This window comes from Leiobunum rupestre, chromosome 3, assembly GCF_980474605.1.
Source record: "Leiobunum rupestre chromosome 3, qqLeiRupe1.1.hap1, whole genome shotgun sequence".
Taxonomy (NCBI): Eukaryota; Metazoa; Arthropoda; class Arachnida; order Opiliones; family Sclerosomatidae; genus Leiobunum; species Leiobunum rupestre.
In genome coordinates, this window is record NC_143386.1 from 57,118,338 (window position 1) to 57,137,555 (window position 19,218).

General features: G+C 36.3%; 2 protein-coding genes across 3 annotated transcripts in view; both read right to left on the reverse strand.

The window, feature by feature from the left end:
• LOC149953037 (arrestin homolog) overlaps positions 1 to 7,903 on the reverse strand; it is a 112,726-nt gene extending 104,823 nt beyond the window's left edge. Inside the window, exon 1 of the mRNA XM_090170227.1 lies at positions 7,596 to 7,903. Within this exon, the coding sequence (XP_090026353.1) occupies positions 7,596 to 7,646 (51 nt within the window). The 5' untranslated portion in view covers positions 7,647 to 7,903. The remainder of the gene's footprint in view (positions 1 to 7,595) is intronic.
• A 9,960-nt stretch (positions 7,904 to 17,863) lies between these two features.
• On the reverse strand, positions 17,864 to 19,034 carry LOC149953038 (rhodanese domain-containing protein CG4456-like). 2 transcript variants are annotated; one of them, XM_090170229.1, is made up of 5 exons: positions 18,970 to 19,034; positions 18,535 to 18,585; positions 18,356 to 18,475; positions 18,130 to 18,295; positions 17,864 to 18,056 (listed from the first exon to the last, which is right to left on the reverse strand). In XM_090170229.1, exons 2-5 carry the CDS (start codon positions 18,539 to 18,541, stop codon positions 17,993 to 17,995), a joined length of 357 nt encoding a protein of 118 aa, XP_090026355.1. In that variant the 5' UTR covers positions 18,542 to 18,585; positions 18,970 to 19,034; the 3' UTR covers positions 17,864 to 17,992. The 2 variants fall into 2 exon arrangements, with proteins under 2 accessions (XP_090026355.1, XP_090026354.1); XM_090170228.1 differs by lacking the exon at positions 18,970 to 19,034 and adding an exon at positions 18,693 to 18,953.
• Positions 19,035 to 19,218: the final 184 nt, after the last annotated feature.

Here is a 19,218-nt window from a genome sequence, read left to right on the forward strand (position 1 = left end):
ACTGAGACAGCACATCAATTCATCGGCACCATCATTTCCAGATCGAATAAGACATTTTTCTTTAACTGTCTATAGCAAAAGTTGCTATAGGTAAATCCGCGGTGGGCGGAAATTTCATGAAAGTGAAGGCACTCTGAATGTATATTAGTTTTACTGATATCGGCAGATTTCCGAGTAAAGCCAGAGTTCCTACACAGTACTGATGATCCCAAAAAGGGCGAAACCGGTCTACTGTTGGAATCTCTGGCTGAAATTTTGACTTTTGATACTATTTTTAATATAAAATTATCAGTTGTTGTAGTCTTGCATCTTTCTCACGAAGCGTTGTAGACCTAAGGGATTATACTCTTATCTTACGATCCCCTCCGTTGTGCCAAGAGGTCCCATCTTAGGCGTTGTAAATAGTTTTTCAAGTTTAACCATATCGTTCTCTATATCCAAAAATACCTGCCAAGGGTCGTAAATCTTTAAATTGAGCTTTTGTCGTTTTCCGTTGAATAGTTCTTTTTATAAAATAACCTTGGCCATCTTGTTGAAATGTTGCCTCCCCGCTTCAGCTGTGGATCTGTTTTCTTTCCCACTAAAGAGCTTATGAACTCATTCTTAGGCATTGGCTGAACTATTCCATGGCAACATTTCAACAAGTTGGGCAAGCGTAAAGACATTTTAAAAAAAATTTATTTAATAAAAGGGTTTTTTTTTTTTTTGGAGATCAAATTGCATTTGTTGTCGCGACTTCCCTTCTCCAAGCCTTCTCATTCGAGGGAGAGGAGAGATGCCGTCTTATAGAAGATGCCGACTATATCCTACATTCCATTTATTGTCTGAACTATCTGGGTCACGTAGAACACTTCGTTTCTCAACTGCCGATAGAGTACCTTGAACATTCTGGAAAGTGTCAGTTGCTGAATGTGATATTTGATTGACCGAGACCCATTATAAACAGCCAATACTTTTAAAAAGAGGCAGTGACCAAGATGTTGGGGTCAGGTGGTCGTCGTGATAAAAACCCGGTATCAGGATGGAGGAGGAGGAGAGAACGCAAGAACTTAAACGAGAGTTCCTGGCAACTTCTGGGGGTGCCGCTGGTTCGGTTTCCGCGATGTCGTGTATCTCGTGTGCGGTTGCTTTTGCGCGCGCCGAGAACTCAATTAACATGGTGATGTATCAGAAACGATTGTGTCATGGCGTAGACACTAAGGGCTTCAAAAGTCGCATGATGACTTAGGCCTAAGGTGGTGCCTTGGGTATTAGCCTAGCTGATTATTATTATTATTATGTGAAAAAACATTTATAGTAGTTGCCCTCTTTTCTCATTTAAAATTAAGGGCTGTAGTGTAATGTAGTTTGGGGAAGGGTGATTGTAATTGTTTTGCTTTTGTTCGGGGTTGATTTTATTATTATTGGTTGGGGTTGGTAGGGTTGGTTGATTATTTGTAGTGTCGGGGAATTTTTTGTATTATTGTTGTTTTTGAGTTAAGAACGTAATTGTGATTAGTTAATTAATTTGTATATATAGTGTTCGGATATTTGATTGTTGTTTGATTTTGATTTTCATTGATATTAATTTAATTGCCCAATATTAACATTCTTATAAATATGAACCTTGGCATGGTAGCTCCGAGTGTTTATTTCTACCCCTTTAACCCTAATTTAAATGGCAGCGCTTGGCACAGCGAATCCGATATTTTCAACCAAATAACATTACTTAACTTGAATTTTCCATTAATTACATCTGGTAGAAGTGGTAGAAAAATGTCGACGGTGACTACCTTAGGTTGTGACCGATTCGTTCGCCCGTGGTCTAAGCTCGTAGAAAAACCGTTAAACGCGAAAGCATTCAGCATGTCCTGGTTGAATGTCCGATATTTGAAGATTGTTCGGAAGGAACACATTTACGCCTACGAACTGGACAAATCGGACGACTGCGTGACTTATTTGATGGGTTTGGGAGCGGGTAGGGCGAAATGGCCAGACTCTCTTGTGACGAAAAGAAATTTGAGTCGTTGGGGTGGCGTGAGAGCTAAAAGGTCGCCTATACTTACAGGAGACGACCCGAGGTGTAACACACCGATTTTGTTTCAACTCGGGGGTTTGGTAGACCTCGTTCATGTAACTTGAAAAACACGAAAGGGAAATGTCTCCATAGGCAACCGTTTTGCCATGGCAACCAAAAATATTTTTGACAACACTTGGAAAATTTCCCATTGAAAATAACAATATTATAATAATATTATCCTTTCAGATTTATAGCAAGTGGCGCCTCCTGTCTAGTTTTTCTCGCTCGCACAAGATGTCGTTAGCGTATTAATAAAAACAAGTTGAGTAAGCATCAAAATCTAGTGTTAAAAGGTGTGGAAAATTGGGAGCTTCTCGCATTGGTTGGCTTTTCGGAATCACGTGATTAATAACTTATTAAACACGAAGTTTCGGGAAGCCAATAGTGGCAGACAACTCGTATTTCGTTTAACTCCCGGAAGGTGCTGCCACCTAGAAGCGCTTCTAGAAGCATTTTTGTAAACTATTTTTTTGATAGAGCCGCCACTTGTTTTAACTGTATATATTGTAATAAGTCTAGTTTTCTACAAATATTGTCCTTGTTTTTGTTTTATGGTTTTCTAATTTTGTTTATATTTCATTTTTTGCCAAACTTTTTGATGGTGGCAAATGTACGGCACTCGTGAAACCATTTAAATGGTTTCTTCCCTGATTTAAAAGGGATTTGTATATAACAAAGAGTAAATAAATATTAATTTATTCATTCATGCTTCAGATATAGAATTACTTTTATACAGGGGCTTAGTAGGGCAAATTTCGAATAGTTTTCATATAGGAAAGAGTTCTGCAAAGTTTGGGACGTTATATTCAATAATAAGTTTTCGCTTGAACGAATAAACTACTGAATCCGAATTTAGATTACGAGCTTTGTTGTTTAAGAGCAGCACCGCTTGCAGCCCCCCTGTATCCGATATTGAAAAAACTTCAACTTAATAATATTAATCACGCCCTCAATATAATAAGCAAACGACCCCAGGCGTAATATCTTTAGCTTTTCATTTAAAGGGGAACGGTCAAGCTTTTCCAAATATGGCCTTATTTCCGTATCAAAAGATTAACAAGACGTTCAATGTACTAACACGTACCTTTTTTTGTCTTGAAAAAAAAGCTTTTGGCCCAAAAAGTTGAAACGAAAAATAACGCCAGGTGTTTGGGTTTGAATTTTCGCCGCCATCTTAGGGGCTGCCGCCAGCGCCCCTAACCCCGTATGAGCGATTTTCGAACTATCCTAACTTTTAAAATCGCGCAATTTAGGCGTAAGTCTCTTATAACTGGAACGCGCCGCGCGTGCGAAACAATATTTTTGCGTCTTCAGCAGCGCGCGCTTTTACGTTGTTTTTCCGTCTCACCGACTTCTCACCAGGAGTCGCGGCGGACGCGCGCTTTTCGATTTCCAGAAATTTCTTTATTTTATTAAAATTTAACCACTCAATATTTTTTTATGCGGTTTTCGCCATAAATTTTAGTTTTTAACGGGCTATAGGGCTATCTAACTGGCTAAAGGTTGACCGTTCCCCTTTAACGTTTTACGGACGTGCTTTGTATTTGGGTGGAAAAGATTCTCGATTCTCTCCTAAGAAGCGCTGGCGGTCAATGCAATTTGAAGAAAGGTTTTTTTGCTAATGAAGATGGTCCAATTATTTATTCGTCCGAGGTTTTAGAGGGTCTACAATCAGTGTTTTACTTTTAAAAAAATATTTCGAATGAGTGTGTAAAATATAAAAATTTCTTCCATAACCGAAACGTACCACACATCCACTTATTAGAATGAAATGTAAAGTATAGAAAATGTTTTTATTTAAAAACCTTTCTAGATATTCCAGGCTATAAAAATATGTAACTACACAAAATTTTTGAAAATTCACAGCCTATGTAAAATGTAAAACAAAATATACTGCTCAGGGTATTTACTTAATTATAAAACTATTTTTACGAGTCAATAATTTTACAAAATTATTCCTTTATGAAAATGGTGAATTAAATTTGAAAATTGGGCACATCTAAATACGATTTTGATCGAAAATTATAATTAAAAATTTTCAATTTATGGAACTTCATTCCAATTTGATCAAAATTATTTATTCCAAACAGAATTTGATTTAAGCTGGATGTGTTTTAAATATGATAATTAAATAAAAATTTATCATTTGAAGCATGTATACGATAAATAATATGCAAAGGCACCTTCTAGCAGTGATATCATGAATTTATTCATATTCTCATAATCTCCTATGATACTGGCGCCATCACGTTCAAAAAAAGGCTGAGCTTTTAAACCAAGCCCACGGTGGCGTCACCGGATACAGTCGTCTGCCTAAAATTTCGCTATTTTGAGTCCGTTTGATAAGAGCAATTATGGGTAAGAAAAACGCGAAAGTTGCGCGTCAAATTAGTTTTAGTTTATCTAAAATAAATTAAGCGAGTGGAGAATTAACCCAAAAGGTTGTTGCTAGGTTAGCCACCTGAATTAATGGCTTCAAAAGTCGCTTGACGACTTAGGCCTAAGGTGGTGCCTTGGGTATTAGCCTAGCTGATTATTATTATTATTATTAAAAGGAGGAAGGAATTTTAAGACCACAAAGGCTCGAACATCTAGACCATTTTGGTTTACGTTTGTTAAAGGAAAAGTCCAGGTTTGTTTAAATATACCCAAAAATATCAGTCGTAAAATTGTATCTTTTTTTAATGACGAGAAATTAATTTTTAAACGAGTGAAATTTACCGCCAAGCGAGCTACCATTTTCTTTCGCCTTTCCTCCGCAGACCGTACGCGGAGCAAGCGTGCGCAGAGAACAGAGCGCTGTTATAGCGCGAACAGCACGTGATTAAAGTCCTAAAACGTCACCGCGAAACAAAATGGCAGCTCGCTTGGCGGGTAAATTTGGCTCGTTTAAAAATTAATTTATCATCATTAAAAAAAGATACAATTTTACGACTGATATTTTTGAGTTTATTTAAACATGATCTTTCAAATAGACCCAAGTTTTACCCAACCTGGACTTTTCCTTTAACAGAAGTGAATGAGAAACCCAGTCTTGACTGTGATACTTATCAATCAAGTATTTTGACTGAATTGAAAATGATATTTCAAAAATTCAAACAGAATTCCTTGCTATAGCCAAAGATATAAAAATTATTCAACCTGACTTCAAATGATGCTACGCCTAGATCCGATAAGTTACGTAAATGAACTAATGATAGATTCTTCAAATTATCACAAGAGGTGGAACTTGTCATATTGGTAGCAACGGACATTTTAAAAGCACTTTCCAAACCATAATTAATGTAAACTTAGGGAGTCTAAAAACGAAACGCAAAAATAGACGCAGAATTGACTCACTGTTACTCCGATTTGCTCGTTTAAATAGTCGTTGTGACGTAAATCAGCAGGAAGTTTAACAATGATGGTACCAGGTGTATAACCTACTGTTCTATATTCATGGTGGAATATGAATAAATTCCGGGGCATGGTTTTAACGGTGAAACCCAAATTTAGCTTCGAAGTAATATCGGCTCTCTAGGGAAATTATTGTTTTACTGGGGCCTGGAGCCATCCTCTGTGGCCCTGACAGTGACGCTCGTCAGGGAGAGCTGAGTCCCTACGAGCAAATCGACCCTGTCCATTTCAAAATTCACTTGAGGTTTCCGTGGAATAAGATTTTTCCAAATTCCTCAAATCGGAAAATATGTACTCGGTTTTTATGAAACGTAATATATTTTACTACAACCAGAAGTTAGTAATCTACAGTATTCTTATAATGAACATGTATCTTTGCAGGTTCGAATCAGTTTTCAATTGGTGAAAACCACGTTTTTCTTCCAAAAATAATTTTGAAAAATCCGAGGGGTAAGACACTCTGCGAACTCGGTGTACACTGCCATACCTTTGACAGTGCTAAATGGAACTCGCGAACTCTTGAAAATATGTACCTTTAACAGTGCTAAATGCACGAACTCGGTGTACAGATTATCTGAGACTGTCTTACCCCTCGGGAAAATCAGCGGGGAGTTTTTCAAACTATAAGGGGGAATAGGGGTTAGAGAGGTACAATTTACCCTCCTATATTTCAGAGGGGGTACAATCAATGTATTTATACCTCCCAAGTAGCCTTTAAAATATTTTATAAATTACATTAATTTAATTTTTTAAATCCTGAGAAATTATACATAATAAAATTATATAAATTAAGGAAGTTATAAAATAAACTAAATGTTAGGCTTAGTTTCTCTATTCGGTGTTATAGTCGCAAGCCAGATTTCCCGCACGGTACTGACGAGTCCCAAATAGGATGAAACCGGTACGAGCTATTAGTAAGTTTTTTAATTTATTAAAAAATTTTAGGGTTTAGCTTTATTATCCCTTTTCATAATGGACTAATCTACTTTTTCGCTAATTTTATCATAAAATTAACTTATTTAAGAGACAAAATACTTCATGAAGTATCTTGTCTCTTAAATTAGTTTATTTTATAATTCTGTTTTAACCATGACTTTTAATCATTTTAAAATATACAATTAAGGAAGTTATTTACTTAAATACTGAATTAGACTTGCTATTTTCTAAACACTGCTCTATTTTGGTGAAAATCACTAACAAATATGCCATACAAATTTATAAAAAAAAATAAATAAAAACGTATTTTTCTGGGAGTGCTGTGGGCATTTTTTGATTTTGTACCTCACCAAATATTTTCCATCCGCGGCCACTAGATATATCAAATACTTCCACTTTTACTCTATTCCGGGTCATAATACGAGTGAATGTGTGTCAAATTATAATTCTAAATGTAGGTTTTTCATTGATTCAAGCGAGGCAGTTTACAAAATCCTTAATACGGCTATGTTTTGTGTAGTGATGTGAATTTACAGGTAAAAATAAAAACGGTAAATTTACCGGTAATTAGAAACCTCCTAGATAACCCCTTAGAAATACATTTAAATGTATGGAACGTAGAATCACAGTGCCGGGAATTCGGAGTCTTTAAGGGGGAAGTCTACTGTGGCCATTGTCTACTTTCGCGCTATTTCAAGCTGAACTCTTTTAATTTTGTATTGTAACTTATAAAATTAATATTTAAGTGTAGAACAGCCTAAAATAATTTTTACAATTTTAAATTTAAAAGTAATTAAGTTATTACGTTTCAATTTGGACCCCCGGAGCTAAACAAGTTGGGCAAGCGCCCAAACTACCCTTTAGTTAGGACCTTATATCTCGTTAACTATTAATATTAGAATTACCAAAATTATTTTAAGCACTAGAGGAAGGTTCAGCCTAATAAGAAAAATAGAATTCAATTATGTAATTGTTAAAACAGAACGAAAAAGAGGCTTTTACTGTATTCTTCCCCCTTAACAGGAAAATGTAATTGTTTCTTCTTTTATTTGAAATTTAACAAAATATTTTTGGGTGTTTTTTGTTTTATGAAAATAATTGGTAAATTTACCGTAATTTTACCATTACCGGTAAATTTACCGAGGTAAATTTACCGGCTCACATCTCTAGTTTTGTGGTGGAAATGAAAGCCGAATGTACTTACGTTTCCGTCGGGAGTGGACTTTTTGAAAACCCTCTGAGTTCCGAAGCCCATTTTGCGGTGGTGTGCCGACGACTGCGCTATATTTAAGCCGATTTCCGACGGGGAGAAATCACTCCCCCACCAATCTCTAGCACACTTTTTCAACCGTTTAAAATCCCGCTTCCAAACGACTGCCGAAGATCTCGGATCCCTCTGTTTGCGTCCGCTGAGCGTGTGACCGACCTGAAGCACTTCCAGAAATCGTTTTCCTCCCAAATTCTTCAGCGCCGAGAGGAGATTGGAGACGGTGACTCTAGCGACGTGCAGGGGCGCCTTTGGCTTTCCCGCATTCTCCCACCTGTTTGCGCATGCTCCTTACTCCGTTATCCGTTCAACTTTTATTACATACCTAATGAAGATATTCGTCTATTTCGAGCGGGCTAACTTATAATATTTATCGGCCCTGTCCACCGTCGAGACCAGAAATTCTCTAATTATTTAAATTAGTCTAAAGCGGAGGTATAGTTTCGTATTTGGCCATTACAAGTATAAAGGAAATTGAACAGCCTCACTTGACAGCTCCGTCGTTAGAGGAGGGGGGTTAAATCGATCCGGGTTAAGTTACCATAGCGCCCTTTCGATTAAAATGTCTGGTTAGTGTCGATTACCTTCGTGACAGATAAAATATATCTTCCTATATACAAAGTGCGCTCTATAAACGCGTCGTATGGCCATTACGAAATTCATAACTTCATTCGAAGTTTAGAAGTAACGTTGGACTTGTAGAGGTTTTATTTCTCAAATATTATCGTCGCGTGATTATAATTTTATACCTCGCATTTCCGCAAAGGCTTCGTAATAAAATGTAATGAGATTAGGAAATGCCTCTAAGAATGGTTTCATATATTCTAAGTATCTAATTTCAAAGTTGTAGATTTAACGACGCATAATTTTGGATCATGAAGATGAGATTAAATTACACGAATTTTTCTCGGGAAAGACCTACTTATCGTGATAGCTTTAAAGTGCTTTATACTGTCTTAATTTTTCTAATTTTCAGGGTTGTTCAAAATGCTTTTTTTTTCAAAATAGAAAATGCAAAATACTTTCTCCATAACTGAAAATACAAAATGTAAAATGCAAAATATTTTCTCCATAACTGAAAATACAAAATGTAAAATGCAAAATATTTTCTCCATAACTGAAAATACAAAATGTAAAATGCAAAATATTTTCTCCATAACTGAAAATACAAAATGTAAAATGCAAAATATTTTCTCCATAACTGAAAATACAAAATGTAAAATGCAAAATACTTTCTCCATAACTGAAAATACAAAATGTAAAATGCAAAATATTTTCTCCGTAACTCAAAATGCCAAATACAAAATGCATTTTGAAAATTGTTTTTTCTAAATGCAAAATCGTTTTTCCAGCTAAAAATAAAAGTAGAAACTGCATTTTAAAAATGGTTTTTTTAAATGCAAAATGTTTTTACAAATGCACTCTGTTCAAAAGTCGCTTGATAACTTAGGCTGATTATTATTATTATTATTATTATTAATTAATAACTAATTAATTATTATTAATTAATTACTAATTAATTAATATTATTAATTAGTAATTAATAATAATTACGTAGATATTTCAAAACCATCCTCGCAGCCAGCGTGGGAAATAAAGCGGTGGATCATCCCGACATACTTATTCTCCATAAGTATAAACATAAGCATATAATATTGTAACATAAGTGTGAGAGCTATTACGGGCTTCGTCGCCGTTTTGCGTTAGCTCGCTACCGCTAGGGGGAGATTTTCTTCTTGTGATGACGTCACTCCGTTACTAGCTCTCAATAAAATATTAACCAAAGTGACAAACTTATAGTACAATATTAGTACAATATTATAGACTTATAAATAAATACATTCTTGATAAAACTAAGAAACTAAAATTTTATCCAAAGTATATAAAAGGTTCTTAAGACATAATTTAAGTAACCATCCAAGCTTTAAAAAGGAAACATGCACCTTTATATGCTTTCAAATTTTGCGGATCAAGGATTTAAAGTGTAGAAATAGCGGTTTTTACAAAATAAAATTAATAAAAAAAATGTAATATGTTATTTTCTCTTACGTCACAAGACACAGCTTTATTAGTATATATTCTTCGCACGAGCGGTTTTTACGCGCGCTAGAAAAACCTATATTTAGCGCGCCACATTGAAACCAGAAGGCTACGTTTACGTTATAAAAAGAACTATTAAATGTGGAATCATGGTCATGTTGAGGTTAACGGTAATGGTGAGCGTGGCATGAAGGGCTTGTCACCACCCTCCTACTCAGGATAACCCGGTCACCTTGTGTAAAGGCATTAAAAGTCACTATAGCTGACTTGGGCCTACGGTGGTGCCTTGGATATTAGCCTAACAATAATATTATTCTTTAAGTTTGTCACTTTTGGGGAATATTTTACTGAGAGCTAGTAAAGGAGTGACGTCATCACCAGAAGACAATCTCACCCTAGCGAGGCGTTGCCAAAGGCTACGTGTGACGCGTTAGCAAAACGGCGATGAAGCCCGTAATGCAGTCTGTCTTGTGAATAGCTCTCAGCAAAACTTTTGCGTGTTAAGAATATCAATTGCCACAGTTATGTAACAAAGTTATACACTTATCCCTCCCGATATAACTGTTCCCGATATTTTGGCATGGTAGGCGTGGCCTAAATCGTAAGGCTTAGTGAGGTACATCAGCCACTTTGAAGCGGCTCTAGAATTGTCTTCAACTGTTGGCTCGCGTGGCATGAGGGCTTGCCACGACCCTCCTACGCATTGTAACCCGGCCACCTGAATTAAAGGCTTCAAAAGTCGCTTGATGTAGACGGCAACAAGCGCAAAACCTAGCAGCAGGGACTTCAAATACTGTTTAAGTTTACTTTTTTACGCTGGTTACCTCGATTGGTTTGCAAATTCCTTTTTTAGCTATCACACGAACCCAAACCTTAATGTTCGCATTTCCCCGCTGCTTGGTTTTGCGCTTGTTGCAGCCTACTTTTAGGGGCTAGTAGGCACACTTTGAAGCTCTCTGGCTATCTTTTCACTCATCGTAGGGAAATTGAAAAAACCGACATACTTCTCAACTCACCCCTACAACTCCTTCCTTTGCGTAAAATATTGAAACGCCCTGTATATATTTTTAAACTTTTATTACGCTAAATTTCGTAATCTTCTTAAAAAAAATATTCTTTAGGAATCAATGCCGGCTTTTTCTGTTTCAGAACTAAAAAAGAAAATAGACTTTGGATGACAGTCGTCACTGTTGGTTATTTTGACGTGCGAATAGCGAACCTCTTTTCTTCGTAGTACGTAATGGTTTCTATGGTGACCAAACCTCCGCAAACTGTAGCCTGTCAATTTTAAAAATTAGATCTTGTTTAGATTTATCCGTTAAAGGCCTAGGTTTTTTTCTGCCTGTCCCCCTTTAAATTAGGCCAACATGTTCAGCGGTTGGCATACCGTCAGGGTATTTGTGCTCCACTAAGTTAATTTAAAGGGGGACAGGCAGAAAAAAAACCTTTGCCTTTAACAGGACTATGTGAGAAATGGACTTGAATATGCAAATTTGAGAGCAAAGTCGTAATAGGAACTGAATAAACAATTAATTATTTGCGATTAAATCTAATTATCCCCAATGGTTTATTCGGCAACTTTTGGTTTTTTCGTTATTTTATTATTATTATAAGTAACATAATTTCTAAGTACGACCATAACTCTATAATATTGTTCTATAAGTTTGTCACTTGGGGAAAATTTTACTGAGAATGTGAGACCTAGTAATCACCAAAAAAATCACATCCTAGCGAGGCGCTGTCAAAGGCTAAGTGTGACGCGGTAGCAAGCGGACGCAAAACGGCGACGAAGCCCGTAGCGGAGTGGTTAGCACTTTCGCCTCGCAGCAAGAACTAGGAGCCGAGTTCGATCCCAGCGTTGAGTTTGCAAGTTCTCTCCCCACTGGTTAATGGCTTTTTCCCCGAGCTCTTCGGTTTCCCTTTCCATAAAAACTTGTTGAGGTTATCTGTTGGCTCGAACGCGTGGCATGCGGGCTTGCCCCCACCCTCCTACGCATTGTTACCCGGCCACCTGAATTAAAGGCTTTAAAAGTCGCTCGATGACTTAGGCCTTCGGTATTAGCCTCGAAATGAGGTAGCGAGTACGGTAATTTAAATTAATTTTTAAAACCCGCCTTTTCTGAGTTACCTGGTTATCGAAATAAGGTAGCGAGTACGGTAATTTAAATTAATTTTTAAAAAACCCGAATTTTCCGAGTTACCTGGTTATCGAAATAAGGTAGCGAGTACGGTAATTTAAATAAATTTTTAGACAAACCGAATTTTCCGAGTTACCTGGTTATCGAAATAAGGTAGCGAGCACGGTAATTTAAATAAATTTTTAGACAAACTGAATTTTCCGAGTTACCTGGTTATCGAAATAAGGTAGCGAGCACGGTAATTTAAATAAATTTTTAGACAAACTGAATTTTCCGAGTTACCTGCTTATCTAAATAAGGTAGCGAGTACGGTAATTCAAATTAATTTTTAGACAAACTGAATTTTCCGAGTTACCTGGTTATCGAAATAAGGTAGCGAGCACGGTAATTTAAATAAATTTTTAGACAAACTGAATTTTCCGAGTTACCTGGTTATCGAAATAAGGTAGCGAGTACGGTAATTTAAATAAATTTTTAAAAAACCCGAATTTTCCGAGTTACCTGGTTATCGAAATAAGGTAGCGAGTATGGTAATTTAAATTAATTTTTAAAAAACCCGAATTTTCCGAGTTACCTGGTTATCGAAATAAGGTAGCGAGTACGGTAATTTAAATAAATTTTTAGACAAACTGAATTTTCCGAGTTACCTGGTTATCGAAATATGGTAGCGAGCACGGTAAGTTAAATAAATTTTTAGCAAACTGAATTTTCCGAGTTACCTGGTTATCGAAATAAGGTAGCGAGCACGGTAATTTAAATAAATTTTTAGACAAACTGAATTTTCCGAGTTACCTGGTTATCGAAATAAGGTAGCGAGTACGGTAATTTAAATTAATTTTTAGACAAACTGAATTTTCCGAGTTACCTGGTTATCGAAATAAGGTAGCGAGCACGGTAATTTAAATAAATTTTTAGACAAACTGAATTTTCCGAGTTACCTGGTTATCGAAATAAGGTAGCGAGTACGGTAATTTAAATTAATTTTTAGACAAACTGAATTTTCCGAGTTACCTGGTTATCGAAATAAGGTAGCGAGTACGGTAAGTTAAATAAATTTTTAAAAAACCCGAATTTTCCGAGTTACCTGGTTATCGAAATAAGGTAGCGAGTACGGTAATTTAAATTAATTTTTAAAAAACCCGAATTTTCCGAGTTACCTGGTTATCGAAATAAGGTAGCGAGCACGGTAAGTTAAATTAATTTTTAAAAAACCCGAATTTTCCGAGTTACCTGGTTATCGAAATAAGGTAGCGAGCACGGTAATTTAAATAAATTTTTAGACAAACCGAATTTTCCGAGTTACCTGGTTATCGAAATAAGGTAGCGAGTACGGTAATTTAAATAAATTTTTAGACAAACCGAATTTTCCGAGTTACCTGGTTATCGAAATAAGGTAGCGAGCACGGTAATTTAAATAAATTTTTAGACAAACCGAATTTTCCGAGTTACCTGGTTATCGAAATAAGGTAGCGAGTACGGTAATTTAAATTAATTTTTAAAAAACCCGAATTTTCCGAGTTACCTGGTTATCGAAATAAGGTAGCGAGTACGGTAATTTAAATAAATTTTTAGACAAACCGAATTTTCCGAGTTACCTGGTTATCGAAATAAGGTAGCGAGTACAGTAATTTAAATAAATTTTTAGACAAACCGAATTTTCCGAGTTACCTGGTTATCGAAATAAGGTAGCGAGCACGGTAATTTAAATAAATTTTTAGACAAACCGAATTTTCCGAGTTACCTGGTTATCGAAATAAGGTAGCGAGTACGGTAATTTAAATTAATTTTTAAAAAACCCGAATTTTCCGAGTTACCTGGTTATCGAAATAAGGTAGCGAGTACGGTAATTTAAATTAATTTTTAAAAAACCCGAATTTTCCGAGTTACCTGGTTATCGAAATAAGGTAGCGAGCACGGTAATTTAAATAATTTTTTAGACAAACCGAATTTTCCGAGTTACCTGGTTATCGAAATAAGGTAGCGAGCACGGTAATTTAAATAAATTTTTAGACAAACCGAATTTTCCGAGTTACCTGGTCTTACTTGGAAATACGGTACCGTATTTCCAAGTCATTAATTAATACCTAGCGAAACACGAACGCGTTAATTTAAATTAATTTTTAGACAAACCGAATTGGTCTAGTTACCTGGTTTTGGAAATAAGGCAGCCATGTTTTTTGGAATTAGATGGCGCCTGTATCAATTGGTATGAAATTCAAATATGAAAATAGTGCGTACGCAGATTGTGGGGTCCCGCGAATTGGCCTGAAATCTCACTTAAAATTAAAATTTCTTAATGTCTTAGTTCAGAAATAATCAGTACTAACTAAAAATATCATTTTCAACCAAGTCGGTCTTAATTTAATTAAAGTCGAAAATAGCGAAAAACAACTTAAATGGAAAAATGATGAACATTTTGCTCTCCGATATATTAAGATATCCCTGGCCTTTCTAAGCCTAATTCTTGGAGAGTTATGCTGTACGGCGGCATCGGCTTGTTGAGGTTAACTGTATTAGTAAGTGTAGGGAACTGTTGACGCGCGGGGCGTGAAGGGCTTTCCATCACCCTCCTACGCTGTATAGCCCGTCTGGGTATTAGCATAGCTTATTATTATTATTATCATAAGTGTATAATATTATTATACACAATATGTTATTATGAATGGTAATTGGTTTGAGCAAAATTACTGGCAGCTAGGAGCAACAAACACAAGGAGAACGCAGCTAGCCTTTAAACACGCTAACGCAGTGTTGCGTACAAATTTCATTCGACGAGCCTTTATCCTGAACAGCTAGGAGCAACAAACACAGCACCCCGCATAAGGAGAACGCAACCCGTCAAAAGTCGTGCATTTTCTGGTATACATTTTTCATTGGTTAGACGCTTTAGCGCCTGCTGCCTCCGGAAAAGCAAAATTCAGAAATTGTCTCCCCCCCCCCCCTCCCGCCCGTAAAACGTTCAGCGAAAAGTCTCGTCCAATGAAATGTGTATGCAACACTGCGTTAGCGTGTTTAAAGGCTAGCTGCGTTCTCCTTGTGTTTGTTGCTCTTAGCTGGCAGTTTAGATTGATGACGAGAAATACGAGTCAGTTGTCAGTAAATTAGTAATTAGTCACGTTACGTTCAAGGTTTATTTTCGATCGTACAAACGTCAATGGCGAAACAGCAGGGTTCCGAAGTGGTGGTAATAACATTATGTTATAAAATGGGAAAAGTTGTTCTAGATTTGAAATCACTACCTTGAGCGTAGTTAGTAGCGCTTACCCACTTCCTGTCATAACTCCCAAAAAATTTGCTCCATATAGTCAAAAGTAAATAGGGGGAGAAAGTCTATCACTGCCTTCAGATTTTACCTTCCACCATGCTTGACAACCTTTTTAAAGAGCTAGTGATCACCTGGTATTTCTAACCAATAAGGATAGCACATTGCGCGCAAAGTAGAGCATTTGTGGTATTCCGGTCCGCGCTCAAAATGCAAATTTTGAATTTTATTCCCTGGCAACCATGTCACCGCCTCGCGATTTAAAATAGTCTCTCTGTCAAATGCTGACCATGCCGGGAGTAGTGGCTCACTCCTGTATTCCCTGGCGTCCGGGAGGCAGAGTTTGTGGAAGGCCGTGTGAGGACGACCACTAATCCCCCATCGGGTTGTTGTCATACTTCCGCCACGGGTGTCCCAACCCTATTCCCAAGTATCCCCCTGTTGGCGTGGCCGTAACACATATCTCGCACCTGATTAATCAAGTGGACGAGCGGACTGTATTGTCCCACCCGTCACAATAAAAAAAAATGCTGACCATTATTTCCTTCGATAACGGTTAATTTAATTAATAATTACCATATCAATTGTAAAAAAAAACAAAAAAACCTCGTAGCTATAGCTATTATTTCAGTTAAACCAAAGATAATTTAAACTCGTACCCTAGATTCGAAATCACTCTCTCGTGCGTTGCCGATAGCGTTTACCCACTTCCCGCCGGAACTCAGAAAAAATTCGCTCCATGGTTTGCAACCACGGCCAACTTCGATCACGCGCTATTTAGCGCGGCAGCGCGTGGTTGAAGTTGGCCGTGCCACAACCGATGGAGCCCGATTTTTCTGAGGTCACGTGCCGGAAAAGGGTAAACGCTTCGTAACAAAACCGTCAATGTGAAAGCTCTCAGTATTCGAATCTAGGGTACGAGTTTAAATTATCTTTGGTTAAACTTGCAAATTGTTAGGCCTTAACATCGTGGATTTACCAATTAGTCCCGATCTCTGATCTTAGATGGCGCCACGCTCTCCACGATTTAAGTGAGCGGTTTATTTCTTTTCAAAAGTCGTGTTATAATTTTTAAAATGTCGCATTTTAGTTTCTATCATATATCTTCTTTATTTAGGAACTAAATTAACCAAATTATAGAAAGCAAAAGTTTAATATTCACGTATTTTATAGAGAACTATTTTTCATCGTGGCGGAGTACAACCGATACCTTTGTGTCCCTGTAAAGAGGCGAGGGGAAAGTCATTTCCGAAGCCCAAAAATTTTACCCATCAAATAAGACGTCGTGCGGTAGGACCCAAGTGCCAGACTTTCTCCCCCTATTTACTTTTGATATAGTGACCATTGTAACCAACTATAAATGGCAGTGGCGTAGCCAGGATTTTGTTTCGGGGGGTGGGGGCACGCCATTGAAAAAAAAGTAAAAAATAAAAATATTTCTACGTACGACCATACGTTTCGGGGGGGGGGGCATGTGCCCCCTGTTCCCCCCCTGTCTACGCCACTGAGATAAATGGTGTCTTACACGCTACCTGAGAGCAAATGTCAAGTAAGTCGAGATACCTGACTATTGAAAGAAATTCAAAATAAGAATCCTTGAGGGTTTTTAAATTAAGGTGACTCAGTACAAAATTTTCAATATATATTTTCACTCTACTTTTATCAATTTTCATCATTAGATTATCAGTGTTATTATGCTTGATTTCGAACTTAAAACTGGTTTTTCTCAAATAGGGGTTTTCAGACTTGCAACAGAAGGTGACCTATTTTTGGGTGGTCATGTGTGGAAAGTGGTTAATAATTTTTTACAAAACCGCCAATTGGAAAGCTCTCTGAATTTAAATCTAGGGTAAGAGGTCTATAGTATCTTTGAATGGATTAATGGTAAATAAAAGAAAATTTTACAATAAATTATTATAGTATTTAAAACTTAAACCTACATTTATGGAGATAAAACCTTTAAGATTTAGAACAGACTTGTAGAGTAATGAAAATAAAGTTTAAGATCTTCTAAATTTTATATATTCCTTTTTTGGATAAATTTCTCGATTTCACATAATACAATATTTAACATTATTTACCACTATTTACTAGTGGTATGCACAATATTCTAAACATGTGGTATTTTAGGAACACTGCGAAACAGACTATCATAAAAAAAAATTAACATTGGAAGAGTAGGAACTAGGAAGTGCCATACTTATATTAGTAGTATGTTACTTATGTTACTATGGGTTACTTGGGGTTTTTTTTTTGGGATTCCCTGGCCTTACTATTTTAATCAAAATTGAAAATTCTTAGTTTATTAATTCCCCAGTAGCTAGCGCCTAGCAACGTCTCCCTTTGTCATGCAAATGAAGTAATATGAAGAGCGACCCCTGTTGGGTTTTTCCAACCTCTCGCCCCCCCCCCTCTCATTTTTGCTGCTTTTCAATTTTCCATTAAAGGAGATGAAAAAACTAGTGTCACAATAGAATACTGTACACCTGGGCAATAATTCAGTCAGTGGCGTAACTAGGACAATGCATTAGTTGTCCACCATGACAAGTGGATTGTCCTTAGCATAAGTCTAGAGTAGGCCTATTTTGCCATTTATTTATTTATTTATTTAGTGAGGTTATCTACAAAGCCGCAAAGGCCAACTTATGCACAGACATAAATTGGGGCCCAAATTTTCTAGATACCCCACTGATTCCAGTCTGAAAATGTTTCCTAACCATTAAAAACAAACCCCACCCAATATACGAGCTCAATGACCTGCGCCATTTAAAATAGAAAACCATTTTTAATTAGTACATCAAAATTTTAAAAAATAATAATTTTGTAAAATTGACCGATTAACAATTTTTTTAAACTAAATACATTTATAACAAATCAAAAGTAAAATTAATAGTTTACTTCTCAATTTCTCCCCCTTTTTCAACCCAATCCAAGAAACTGCCAAAATAACATTGAGCCCTACAATAAAGAAAAGAAAAATATTAATAGATGACATTATCAAAAATAATCACAGAACCTTAGTTATTTTTACTTTTTGAATCCGTGTTTTGAAGCTATATCAAAAGCTGATGCTGCCCTACGTCCGGAACGACAAGATAGTACTAGTTTTTCTGCTTCTTCGACTGATGGTAAGGCTTTTCCATATTTCTCCTCAAATTTCTCAGGGGCTAAACTTAGAGCGCTGTCCAGTTCTCCTACTGATAAGCAGGTGGTTTGTTAGGAATTTAGTAAGAGCCCATTTTAAACCCTATACCTACATGGAACATTAATTGAGCCAGGGATTTTTCCATCACCTGATAACTCTTTCGGTTCACGAACATCCACAAAAACAATTTTACCTTCCTCAAGTAATTCCTTAACTTCTTCAAATTTTATTTCTACATTGAAATATTTATTAAACTTCTGTTGAAAATTTGTATTATAAGATTTAAATTACCTGGCATGTTGACGTTTTGTAATAAAACGGGTTTTAAAGAAATATTCCGTACTAAAAATTAAGAATTTTTTTTAAAAGATATTTAAAAAAAATTGTCTTGCTAATAAAATTAACTTTAGTCTAATTCTAATTTATCGGACGCCTACAACTTTACCTACCAAGGGGATCTGTTCGTTTAGCATTGAGAGAAGTCACGAAATGTTTCGGACTGAAATTGTAAGTTGAAACTTTTGCTGAGGTGCAAAATGTTATAGGCCTACTGTTGCTGCTTGTGATTTGTTTACAACTGTGGAAGGTTGTGCAAAGCCTGATAATTTTGTTAAGCCTTTGCCCAATATTTAGAAACATTTTTTAAATATATAGTTTTAATACTAATTAGAATTACCTGGGAAATTTTATGTACTTATTCTATAGCAATGAATTGTTTTTTTTTACCTTTGACTGACAGTTTAGATTTAAATTAAATATTAATTAAAACCTAATATCAGTAGGTCTAAATGTCATAAAATAGTAAATTGAGCAGACGCTATTAAGCCTATTGTATGCAAATTAATGTTTTGCACCAATGGCATAGCTAGCTACAGTCACAGCCAACTCAGATGCAATCTCACAGTCGTCAGTTGACGAGCAGATCTAGCTAGCTGGCCGTTCTACAATAAACCACGTGATGCATTTCGCTACAAT

Bases quoted from the DNA above. Each gene is read 5' to 3' on its own strand.
- LOC149953038 (XM_090170228.1), bottom strand. From the start codon at position 18,882: ATGTTTCTAAATATTGGGCAAAGGCTTAACAAAATTATCAGGCTTTGC. The intron at 18,476-18,534 runs GTAATTTAAATC...ATTTCAATGTAG, and splicing joins ACAAAACGTCAACATGCCAG to AAATAAAATTTGAAGAAGTT. The intron at 18,296-18,355 runs GTAGGTATAGGG...CCTGCTTATCAG, and splicing joins TGGCTCAATTAATGTTCCAT to TAGGAGAACTGGACAGCGCT.